Source organism: Mobula hypostoma, chromosome 25 (assembly GCF_963921235.1).
Source record: "Mobula hypostoma chromosome 25, sMobHyp1.1, whole genome shotgun sequence".
NCBI lineage: Eukaryota > Metazoa > Chordata > Chondrichthyes > Myliobatiformes > Myliobatidae > Mobula > Mobula hypostoma.
Genome location: NC_086121.1, coordinates 43,733,099 through 43,745,791, shown reverse-complemented (window position 1 = coordinate 43,745,791; position 12,693 = coordinate 43,733,099). Strand labels below are relative to the sequence as shown.

Sequence of the window (12,693 nt, the reverse complement as noted above, 5' to 3'; positions counted from 1 at the left end):
TCGTGTTCCATGATGGCTGATGTGAAGATCTGTTTCCCCTCAGCTCCATAACTGGTCCTGACCCCTTCACAAATGCCGTCATCCACCCTGTCCTCAATAAAGCTCCAGCTTTCCGTATTACCAGCGGATTATCAGAATCAGAATTGTCATTGTCATCCAAATTCTTGTCCATGTTTGCTATATCTCCTTCTAACAATATCTCCTCCTTTATTCACACGTCATCTCTCCATCAATACTTCAATGTGCCTCATCAGCCATTATCTGTGACAAGTACAATCTGCACTCCTTTGCCTTCAATAGGTGTGAAATGGTATCCACAAAGCTGTCAGTGGCATGTGTAATGCACATGGGAAATAAGTTGTGGGCGGTTCGGGTCTCCAAATGGATCAGCTGTCTTTGGCATTGGAGCAGGTAATAAAGGAGGTCTTTTCTCTTGAAAGATTCTCTTTACATGGTTACATGGAAGTGAGCATAGATAGCTATAGTAAGAGGGTGGCAGAGGGATTGATCAGCTCAGACCACATTAAATCAGCTAGAGGTCCACATTTTTTTCTAAAACTTATGTTCTGAGCTCTCTATAACTTGCATTTACCCATACTTACAATGTGATTGAGGGCAGGTGAATCGTATTCTGTAGTCTTGGCACATCTGATCACTTTGATCGTCGTTCCTACAGAAGAATCCACGAGCAACATTACACCTGTTCACCACAGAGAAGGAACATGTAATGGAGTCATTGAAGAAGCTCTCAATGCTTTTTGGAATGAAGTAATATTTGTGAAACAATATGAGCAGCTTTGTTACGTACGGTTCAATGTTCTCTCCAGTCTGTGAGGCTGGAACCCCTGATGTTGTCTCCACCTCACAGGCGATTGGATAAAGGCAGATGCGGTTGGGAAATTGAATATACAGATGGTTAAAAACTTCATAATCTCCCTCTCCTGATGGGTCATCAATGTTAAACCATTCAGTTTTGCATATTTTTGCTGAAGATGAGAAAAAAACGTTAAAACTTTACATTAATAGTGAACACATTTTGGTGGAACTTATCTGCTGACATTGTCGAGCATAGCATACATTCTGCATCAAAATGTATCATATCAACTTGCAGATGAGACCGCAATGTGTCAATGATAAATGATGTACTGGTCACTTTCCTTTACTCTTCCTGTCCCATAGTGACTGATGGGACTGTTTCCACTCAGCTCCCAGAGCAGGTCCTGACCCCTTCCAACAAGACAGGTACTGTACTGGATCTGCTGTTGAATGAGCCTGGCCATTTGACCGAATGTTCAGTGGCTGAGCAGTCAGGGAAAAGTGACTACAAACAGTTAATTTTTAAGATAGCTATCGTTAAGCTTAAGTCTGAAACCTATGGGAGAGTATTAAATAAGAGCAGTGTCACGGTCCCAACTGTTAATTCCTCTTATTCTCCTTATTCTCTTTTCCCATGTTCTCCTGGGCTCCTGGATTGTGGCACGTGATTCTCATCTAAACCTGCAGCATAAAATCCCTGGCTTTGCATCCACTCGTTGCCAGATTGTTGCTTCAGCCAGTGTGATAAGTATCGCCTGCCGTTGGTCTTTCCATTTAACGCTCCGTGTCAAGATAAGTGTTGCCTGCTGCCTGTCTCCTGTTTGCCGTTCAGCTCCAGCAGTGCCCTGTGTCAAGAAAAGTTTTGCCTGCCTCCTGCTCTTCCGTTCATCCGCGCTGTTTGCCGGTGTTAACCGTGTCTCTCGACTGCTTAGAATTGTGTGTTCTAAGTTCTGTTCCCGCGCTGTTTGCCTGTGTTAACCCAGTCTCAGTTAACAGGAGCATGGCATGTCGCCCGCAGCTCTCCCCCAGCCACGCTCATCCCCTTGTCTGCATCCCTGCTGTGCCTCATCTCGCCGTCCGTCTACATTCTCCGCTGGCTTAGTGGTTAATTGCCGTGTTCTCACTGTAGCGACCCGGTTTTGATCCACGGACCAGCCTCGCTCACTCCTCCGCTTTCCTCTATCTAACACCCGCTCCCCGGCCTTCCCTGCAACTATTAATAAACACACTTCTGATTACGCTACCTCTGTGTCAGTGTCCTGCGTTTGGGTTCACCCGTTCTCTCCGCGACAAGCAGGGCAAATTCAGAGAGCATTAGGCAGGAACTGTGGACAGTGAATTAGGAACAGCATTTTTGTGTATGTCCATATCCAACCTGTGGAGTGTGTTTAAAGACCGACTTCCCACAGTACAAAACAGGTACATTATGTTCCTGTCAGAAGAAGGGACAAAGATGGTAATGGAAGAGAACTTTGGATACTGAGAGAGGTGGTGAATTTAGATAAGAAGTAAAAGCTCAGGAAGATAAGATCAAGCACAACCCTTAAGGATTACAAGTAAGCCAGAAACAAACTCAAAAAAAATTAGAAAACCCAGAGGGGGCCATGAAAAATCATTGGCAAAGGGGAATAAAGAGAGTCCTCAGGCATTCTATACATACATCAGGAGGAAGAGGGTAAGTGGGGAGAAGGTTGAACCCCTCAACAATAGAGGGGAAACATTCAGCTGGATGTGGAGGATGTGGGTGAGTTCCTTAATGAGTAGTGACGAAAAAGAATGACTTGCAGGATAGGGAGTTCATTGCCAAATATAGTAACATGCTAGGGCATTTTGATGTAAGTGAGGTGAGATGTTGGATCTCTTAAAGAGCACTGAAGTGGGTAAGTTCCTGGTGTCTGGTGGAATATGTCATCTGGTTCGGATATGGCCCAAGTGCGGAGTGAGAGACACTGAAGCAAGTCGATACTTCACAGACTTTAATGCGACCAATGTTAAAGGGAAAAGAAAACAGTAAACGCTAGGCCAAAACAGGACCATTGACAAAAACTCTCGAATGGAAAATGAAACCTACGCTACGGCTGAAAAGAACAACTAAGAATAAAACAAATATCGCTAGTCTCCAGAGTCAGTTAACTCAACAGTCCAATTTCTCGGGCAAAGCGGAATGTAGATAACAAGGCGTAGCTGTGTCCAAGTCTTGACAAATACTACGACGGAATGAATGGAGTTAAATACTATCACAATGAAATCATGATTAGCTGACACGTGCATCTTTACAAGCGCAATTGCCCAATCTGATGTGCTGCTGAATCTGTGGTTGTGACTGGGCCCTCATCTCTAGGCACAGCCCCTGAGGCGCTACAGACCCACGTCCATTGGAAGTCCTGAAAGAGGGACTTGTCCAAGATGTCCTTCAGTGATGCTGGTAGATAAGTACCATGGTGTGCACTGCCAATATCAGAGCCAAAGACTTCCATGTAGAGAAAGAAAAAACAAGAGCTTAGACAGAGGTAGCTCAACCAAGTGACACCGTGAGACAAATCATTCTCAAAACAAGGACCCTCCGATTGGAGGTAATACAGCATCTGCTTCAAGAATAAAATGAACACAGAATCTGAATTTATCAAAATAAACTTAAACAGAAAGCACCAGAAACTGCATTACAAAGAGCGAGTCGCTCGAGAAAAACACAAGAAACTAAAACCATTAATAACTTTTAAGCAACAATTAACCAATTCAGGTGATCTAAAAACCCCAGAGCCCAAAAGCTCTCTGATGCCTTGCACAGGTCTGAAGTCACTACAGGACCCCCTTCTTTACAGCTGGCACCTGGTGTCCCAGGAAGATCTAAAAACTCGAGAGACCTGGGGAACGAGAGAGAGGCATGGGAACCCCAACAGACTGAGAGACCGGGGAATCCTGAGAGACTGGGGAACCCCAACAGACTGAGACAGCAGGGAAATCCTAAGGAGCTGATCTCTCTTGGGGCGCTGGATGGAGTAGGTCGCATTTTGGCTTTGCTCCGTTCATTTTTCAATCTTTTACCATCCTTTTACTACCTATATCAAAGTGTTTATAACACTTCTAAATGTTTGAATTTTGATTTTTAATTGATGGAAGTGACTACCAGAGGAAAAAATGTATTAGCTGAAGGTAAGGATGCCGGTAATGGAAATGGAAAGAAAGAAGGTGTTTTTGAACAGCCTAAACAGTCTCAACTTACTTTGAAGGCTATCTTGAAGCTCTTGGATGATAAATTCAATAAAAGATTTGCTATTTTGGAAGTATTGTTAAAGGAGATCATTGGTAGATTGGCAGTACTTAAGTTGGAGAGCGAAAAACAACAACAACAAATTTCCAAACTCGTTGAAGCTGGGAGACAGAGAGATCACAGGCTCGATCTATTGGAAAAGAAATTAACTTCAACCACTCAAACTCCGGAACAGTATATAGTTAAGACTATTGACTTGGAGAGTCGTAGTCAGAGACAGAATTTGCGAATAGTAGGACTTAGTGAAGACGTTGAGAGCGGTCACCTTACTAAATTGTTTTTCTCAATTTTTAATGGAGGTGTTGGGTTCCGATATTTTTCCTTCTCCCCCTATACTCAATCACACTCACCGGTCTTTAAGAGTTAAACCCCCTAAGGAGTTGAAACCCCAACCTGGGATACCCCGATTTCATTATGTGCATACTAAGGAGCATTTGATTCGAATTGCTTATCGAAAAGGGGTTATTGTGCATGCAGATCTCAGGTTTCATCTGGTTGAAGACTACAGTCCTGAGGTAATGCAAGAAAGATTGCTTTTTAAAGCGGTGATGTCCGAATTATATCAAAGAAATTTCCAACCAGCTCTGCTATTTCCAGCTTACCTAAGGGTTGTCCTGCCTGATAAATTGCGTAAATGGTTTAAATCCATGGACGAAGCACATCAATTTCTTGAGGATCAAAGTCCGAGCTCAGATGTGTAATAAATTTGCTGTTTCTTTATGTTTCTATTCATTTGACTTATAAACTGGTGATGTCCGAGCTCTATTAGTAGATATCTGGCATGCTCAACATCCCATCGACAAGGACTATTCATATTATTCTCATGTTCACAAATCTTACAGTAGAATAAACTATTTTTGGTTGACTCTGATTTAATTTCTCGTGTTACTAATACAAAATATCATAATATATTAATCTCTGACCATAGCCCCTTGACAATGTCCCTAAATCTCTCCCTTCCGAAACGAATCTATTCCTGGCGTTTTAACCCTTCCCCTCTCACTGATAAGAGATCTATAGAAAACATCATCACCAGATTTCATAGAAATTAACGGTAATGGCAAGGTGTCAGATTCCACACTCTGGGAGACATTAAAAGTTGTAATTCGTGGGTATATAATTTCATATGAATCCGCTGCTAAGAGGGAGAGAGAAGGGCGATTATTAGAGGTTGCGAGTACGCTTCCAACCCTCGAAGCGACATACCAGGCTTCGAAATCCTCAGAAGATTATAATAAAATAATGAAGCTTAAATATGAGTACAATTGTATCTTGGGTAGTCAAATAAATAACCTCCTCTTAAAATTAAGACAAAAGCATTTTGAAATGGGGAACAAGCCTGGGGGGCTCCTGGTGCGGCAGCTTAGGGGTCCCCAAGCCTCAAGGTCAATCCAATCCACTGCATTAGATCAAGGGCAGGTACCCTGTTAACCAACCCCAAGGAGGTAAATGAATGTTTTAAAGAATTTTACAGTGAACTCTACACTTCTAAATGTGATGCCACTCAATCTGATGTGAATGACTTCTTTGACTCTCTTGTAATGCCGAAACATAGTGATGCTGCTAGGAAGGACTTAATTCTGACTTCACATTGGAAGAAATAACCTCTGCCTTTAAGTCATTTCTGTCCGGCAAGGCAGCTGGGCCGGATGGATTTGGCTGTGAATTTTATAAGGAATTTTGTGATATCCTCGCCCCATCTCTCCTCAGATAGATATCTTGCTCTAAGAGAGACAAAGCCTTGCCTAAAACATTGTACAAGGCTATCATTTCCCTCATTCTGAAGAAAGGTAAAGAGGAAACAGACCTGGCCAGCTATAGGCCCATTGCACTCCAGAACTTCGATAGAAAGGTAATCACTAAAATGCTGGCTAACCGGCTAAATAAGCATTTGTCACCTATCATTCATCCTGATCAGACCGGATTCACCCCGGGCAGGTTCTCTTTTCCAATGTCAGATGCCTCCTTAATACTATATATGCTGATCATGGGAAAGCTGGTGGGGCAGCAATCTATCCCTTGATGCACAGAAAGCTTTTGACCAAATTGAGTGACCTTACATGTTTGAGACACTGTACAGATTTGGGTTTATATGTGCTAAACATAGGTTGATACAATTTAAGGTAGTGCATAGGGCCCACATGCCTAAAGATAAACTAGCTCGTTTTTACTCTCATGTAAGTCCTGTTTGTGACAAATGGCCAGAAGATCCATTTTATTGAATTGTAAAGAGATCAATCCCCCTACCACATTTCAATGGTTTTCCCAAACTATATCTTGTTTAAATTTGGAAAAAATCAGAAGTGTCACTTTTGATCCTTCGGTTAAATTTGAAGAGACTTGGAGGCCATTTATTCAACACTTTCATATGATGTAGCTTGACCTTTTCCGAATCCTTTTTATTAACCTAAAATATATGGACAGGGGAGCGGAGTTAACGACATTAATGATTGTATTCGATGTAATATAATAGCCCAGCTTTGTTTAGTTTTGTTTAGTTCAGGTGTTGGTTTAGTTCAGTTTGGTTTTATTTATTTTGATGTTTTTTTTTCTTGATTTTTTAAATTTTTCTTTTTATCATGTTTAATTATATTAAGAGTTTGGGAGGCCTAATATACTTGTATTATCTGTAGTTTTTACTTGCATATGTCAATTACAAATAATATAACCCCAATCTCTTTGTATTAGTATTGTTGCTATGTTTATGAATTTGAAAATTAATAAAAATTTTGAAAAAGAAAGAAAGATTTAGGTTTGGCGAGTCATTTATATCCTGGGTAAAACAGCCCAATGTGTTCTATCATAGCCAATGGCGACAATTAACTACGTTTCCCCTACACCGTCAGTTCAGCAGGGTTACCTTCTCTCGCCGGCCCTTTTTGCCGTCGCGGTAGAGCCCCTCACCCAAAAAACAAGAAGTCGCCCAAATATTGTGGGTTTGAAAGTGGGAGGTATTGAAACACTTACTAGTTTGTATGCCGACAATATGATACTCTACTTACAAAACTCAGAAAAGTCAGTCCCCCTTCTAGATTTAATCACTTCTTTTGGCAGACTATCGGGATACTCAATCAATTGGACAAAAAGTGACTTTGTGCCCCTTTCCGACGTCTACACGCCAGGTTTTTTGGAAAGTGTCCTGTTTAAAGTAGTTAAAGATCACTTTACTTATCTTGGCTTGGCAATACCTAAAGATCCTAAACTAATATTTAAATTAAACTTCGCGGAGTTTATCTCAAAACTTAACAGATCATAGGAAGTTGGAAAACCCTACCTCTGTCTGGGATTGGTGGTATAAATTCAATTAAAATGGTTTCCCTTCATCTTTGTCAAAATCTCCCCATTTTTCTTAAATCAGCCTTCTTTAAAGAGTTGGACTCCTTATATCTGGAATTATAAGAATCACAGGATTTTGAAAATTCATTTGCAAAAGCCCAAGTCTGAAGGAGGGCTGGGATTACCTGTACTCAGACACTAGCACTGGGCTGTCAATGTTAGGGCTCTAATGTTCTGGCAACAGGGGCTCTGGATAACTTAGCCCCTGGGGCCCCCTTGTGGCTATGTATGGAGTCTAACTCTGTTGTCAACTCCTCCTTGCCAGCCATGCTGTTCTCTAAGTTAGAAAAGCCTGGGACTTCAAAAAGTCTAAGTTTCGCTTTGAAGAACTCCATCAGAATTCTAAATCAGATTAGGAGCGTTCTGAATCTACCAGAGACCTCTGTACAAAGACCGATCGGTTTCAATCACACCTTTCTACCCTCATGATCAGACAAAACCTACCATGCTTGGAGGGAGAAGGGTCCAGTTTCTATCGAAGACCTGTACATAGAGGGACGGTTTGCAACTTTTAGTTTGCTGGAAGAGAAATTTGAGCTGCCTCATTTGCACTTTTTTCGTGGCTTACAAATTAGACCAATCCAAGATTTGTAATTTTGAAATCCTTCCAGGGAAGCATATATTTTTTGATATCTTAAAGAACTCTCCTGACTCCAGGCATCTCGTTCCTAAGTTTGTACCTTTGTTTGATGGTTGTACTATAGCCTCTACTGTGAAGATCAGGGAGGCCTGGGAGAGAGGAATTGGGCATTGAACTATCTGAAGCTGCCTGGTACAAGAGTTTGTCTATGATACAGGCTTGCTCTGTTAATAGCAGACACCAACTGATCCAGTTCAAAGTTGTCAACTGTCTTCACTATTCTAATCTCAGGTTGCACAGGATTTAGTTTTTGTCTCGCCAATGTGTGATAGATGTCACACACTTTTTGGTTTTGCCCTTCACTGACTGGATTCTGGTCCAAAATATTTGACTGGTACTAAGAAGCCTATAAAAGATCCTTCTCCTTGGAAGCTGGTCTTGTCAACTTTGGCTGTTCGCAATCCACTCTATGCTTCCCTACAGCCATACAACAGTCTCTGATGCTGGGAACAACAGTTGCTAAAAGACTTAGCTTGAGGGAATGGAAATCACCCTTTCCCCCTTCCTTTCGGAGATGGATGGCAGACATGACCTCAGTCATACAGATGGAGAGACTCAGGTTCTTGAGAACCAATTCAATTACAAATTTTTCAGCTATCTGGGATCCATTTCTTGCCTACCTAGACGAGGCCAGGGCAGATAAACAATTTTCCACCAGCTAATCTCTCACGGGCCTCATTCGAGAATTAATCTTTAGCACTTTTGAGCACTTGGTACAACAGACATCCCTCTAATGTCATGCCCTTTTTATTCCCTTTCTTTTATTATTTTCTTTTTACACATGTCTGAGCTTATATGTTCTTGTTGATTTTATTGTTCTTGAAAAATTTGAAAGTAAAGTATTTTAAAAAAAAGAAAATTATTATCTGTTTATATATGTCAATCATCACCCAGCCAAAATGTGGGAGCGTCTTCTCTCTCCACAAGGGCTTCAATTGTCACCCACGGCAAAACAGGAGTGTGTGTAAGGCATTCTCAATCCCAAAGAATTGTACGGAAAGAAGTATTCAAGACAGCGGTTACAAGAATTTTGGAAAATTCAGAAGTGAGCATTGATACCTAAAGGAAGAAGTTTGCAGAGTGAATGATCACCTCTGAAGACATTAAATCAGCTGACTGTCCAGCTTTTCTCTTCCGACATGTTCTGAAACCAATAATCACCATTGCCCTGTTCAGTATTGCAGCTACTGACTGAAGATGGATAATAAGAATTACATTAATAGTAAATGCAGTTCCTGATAGAACTCATCTGCTGTCTTTATAAATGTAGAAATATATTTGGTATCAGAATGCATTACACCAACCTGCATATGAGAGCGCAATGTGTGACACAATCTCTGATGTGCTGTTCAGTTTCCCGAACCCATCTTGTCCAATGGTGGCTACTGACAAGAACAATATCTCCTCAACTCCAGAACTGATCCTGACCCCTTCACACGTGCTTCGTACACCCTCTCCTCAATCAACCTCCAGCTTTCATTATTATCAGCTTGTCATCAGTATCACAATTGTCCCATAAAAGAACGTATACTTTTGTTTTGCTTTCTACTGAATTTGGAACTCCTGTGTCCCAATGATATGAAAATTTTGCATAGTTTTCTTTGTTCCTCACAGGAAAATTTTGTTCCTGAGTTCTGACCAGTTTGCCTTCAAGTGACTTGTACATGTCGGATGTGGATAAACCCAGCAACAGATTCTCCATATCTTCCCTCCTCAGCTGTTTCCTTGTGCTACTGTGCCTAGCTTTTCCCCTTTGTTTCACTCGCTCATGATTTCAGTCTTCACCTGAAACTGATCGATACCAAAACAATGCTAAATCTGATCGATTTGCAACCACTGTCCACAAAAAATTTGTTCATTGAAAACTCCATTCACAAGGCAAGACACAGTTCCCTAACTTCCCCTAGTACAGCAATGACCTAAATATATCACTTCTGAATGAAACCTGGGAGTTCTCAAAGACTGGCAAATATACGCAGCAATTATTGTTTGCTAAGAAGACCCACTCTCTGTTTCAAGATTATTAAAGTCAAAAAACTCTTCAAGCTAGACACAATGTCGTCTGATAGAGCTTTGAAATGCAGTTAAAATTTGCAATATTTAAGATTTGAAAGATATACTCACTAGGAGTTGCAGTAGAACCAGCACCTGAAAGCAGAAAAAAAACAATTTATTTAATTATAATTTGAAAACCATTAACAGTTATTAAAGGTCAGCTTTTACATTGTGTAGTCCTCACATCACACGGCAGGTTCAGCATTTACCTCGGGTCACTAATCGGGAGAGAAGTTTAAACATTCCTGCTGCAAAAGCACAGTCAAATAAGGCTTGCTTAAGGTTGGGGTGACTGGATTCCTGGACCACATGAACACTTTGGAGATAAATGAATTTGCGACCTCACTCTATCCCGTCCCACCCACGGGGAATTTTGTAAATATGTCTGCATAAAGAGTGTTCTACAAGGATGCACATAGCTCACCAGACGTTGCTTTCAAACAGCAGTCAGAGAAAGTTAACCACTTGGAACTGGCGAAAGGGGGATTAAATGGCATCGGAGCCCACTTGACTCATGAAATTCCTGCTCTGTACTGACCCAGAAAATTACGGACTGGTTGATGATCTAAATGCATCCAATTATTGCAGGAGGAAAAGATGGAGCTGTGTTTCACATTAATTGTCATCAAGGAGATCTTGAAATACAAACAATGAGGCTTGACAGAGCCTTTTTACTGCAGTCACAGTTACGCTTTTAGAATAGGAAGAATATACTCACCTGGAGACGTAGTAGATGCATTACCTTAAAGCAAAAAGAAAAAAGTTCAGTTAATTATAATTTGGAAATTATTATCTGTTTATATATGTCAATCATCACCGACCGTTCATGAAAGACCATTGATAACATCTAAAACCGTAAAACTTTTATTTTCATGTTGACTCAACATGTCTCCTCTCAGTGCTATTTATATTGATGGATGACATTGAGCAGTTCATCTGTCCAATTCCTTCCGAATACAATTTTGAGAGTGGTAAGTCTTGGTGCCCTGAACTAACGTACCTCACTGGAATTATACTGTCTTCACATATTAATTGTTATCTGTCCCTCTCTCAGGGACTTCTGTAGCTATGTCTACATAACGCACGTTGCACCTGGTAGCACATAGGTCCAGTGACGTTCGTATCAAGCAGCAGTCAAATCTCAGTTGACCACTTGGACCTGGCGATAGGTGAAGGCAACAGCATGAGATGTCACTAGACAATTGTGATTCCTCTGCCAGACTAATGTAGATAATGAAGGACAAATTAAATGAGATGATTTCAATGCATCTAATTGCTTCAGAAGGAAATGTCTCATGAAAATATCGTCGTTGCATTGTAACTGTGTTGCAAGTTTATTACTCTCAAGCAGCCCTTCAAACCAGACATGATGTTGCTTGATGGAGCTTTTGTACTGTAGTCAAAGTTTATCCCATTAGAATAGGAAGAATATTCTCACCTGTAGTTGTTGCAGGTGTGGGACCTAAAAGCAGAAACAGAGCAATTCAGTTAATTAAAATTTGAAAAGTGGTGACAGTTTAGATACATCAATCATCACCCGGCTGAAACGAAGTCTTCTCTTCATATGGGCATCATCAGTCATTTGAGGCACCACAAAACTGGAGTAAGGCACTGTTAGTTCCAAATGATGGTAAAATAATGTGTTTCCAAGACTGGGGTTACTCAAATTTTTGGACAATATGGATTTGGCCTGGACAGCTATGGTAAGAGGGCGGGAGAGTGAATGTTCGGTTCTGAACACATTAAATCAGCTGACTGTTCAACCCTTCTTCTTCCAAGGCTTATGTTCTGAAATCTATGATCACCATTGGCCCATTCATGTTTTTCAGCTACTGACTGATTATGGGAAATAAGAATTACATTAATAATGAATACACATTCTGGAGGTACTCATCTGCTGTCTAAGTTGAGCACAGTAGACATGCAACAATATTTTGTATCAGAATGCATGACATCAACTTGCACATGAGATCCCAATGTGTTACGGAATCACTGATGTGCTGCTCACTTCCCTTTACCCCTCGTGTTCCATGATGGCTGATGTGAAGATCTGTTTCCCCTCAGCTCCATAACTGGTCCTGACCCCTTCACAAATGCCGTCATCCACCCTGTCCTCAATAAAGCTCCAGCTTTCCGTATTACCAGCGGATTATCAGAATCAGAATTGTCATTGTCATCCAAATTCTTGTCCATGTTTGCTATATCTCCTTCTAACAATATCTCCTCCTTTATTCACACGTCATCTCTCCATCAATACTTCAATGTGCCTCATCAGCCATTATCTGTGACAAGTACAATCTGCACTCCTTTGCCTTCAATAGGTGTGAAATGGTATCCACAAAGCTGTCAGTGGCATGTGTAATGCACATGGGAAATAAGTTGTGGGCGGTTCGGGTCTCCAAATGGATCAGCTGTCTTTGGCATTGGAGCAGGTAATAAAGGAGGTCTTTTCTCTTGAAAGATTCTCTTTACATGGTTACATGGAAGTGAGCATAGATAGCTATAGTAAGAGGGTGGCAGAGGGATTGATCAGCTCAGACCACATTAAATCAGCTAGAGGTCCACATTTTTTTCT

At 41.1% G+C, this 12,693-nt stretch overlaps 1 protein-coding gene across 1 annotated transcript in view; it reads right to left on the bottom strand.

Moving 5' to 3' along the window:
• The window catches only part of LOC134337688 (mucin-2-like), a 221,663-nt gene that overhangs the window by 13,321 nt on the left and 195,649 nt on the right, over positions 1 to 12,693 (bottom strand). The window contains exons 28-32 of the mRNA XM_063032880.1: positions 11,557 to 11,580; positions 10,837 to 10,860; positions 10,188 to 10,211; positions 809 to 986; positions 603 to 700 (exon numbers count right to left, since the gene is read on the bottom strand). Coding sequence (XP_062888950.1) covers positions 603 to 700; positions 809 to 986; positions 10,188 to 10,211; positions 10,837 to 10,860; positions 11,557 to 11,580 — 348 coding nt within the window. The remainder of the gene's footprint in view (positions 1 to 602; positions 701 to 808; positions 987 to 10,187; positions 10,212 to 10,836; positions 10,861 to 11,556; positions 11,581 to 12,693) is intronic.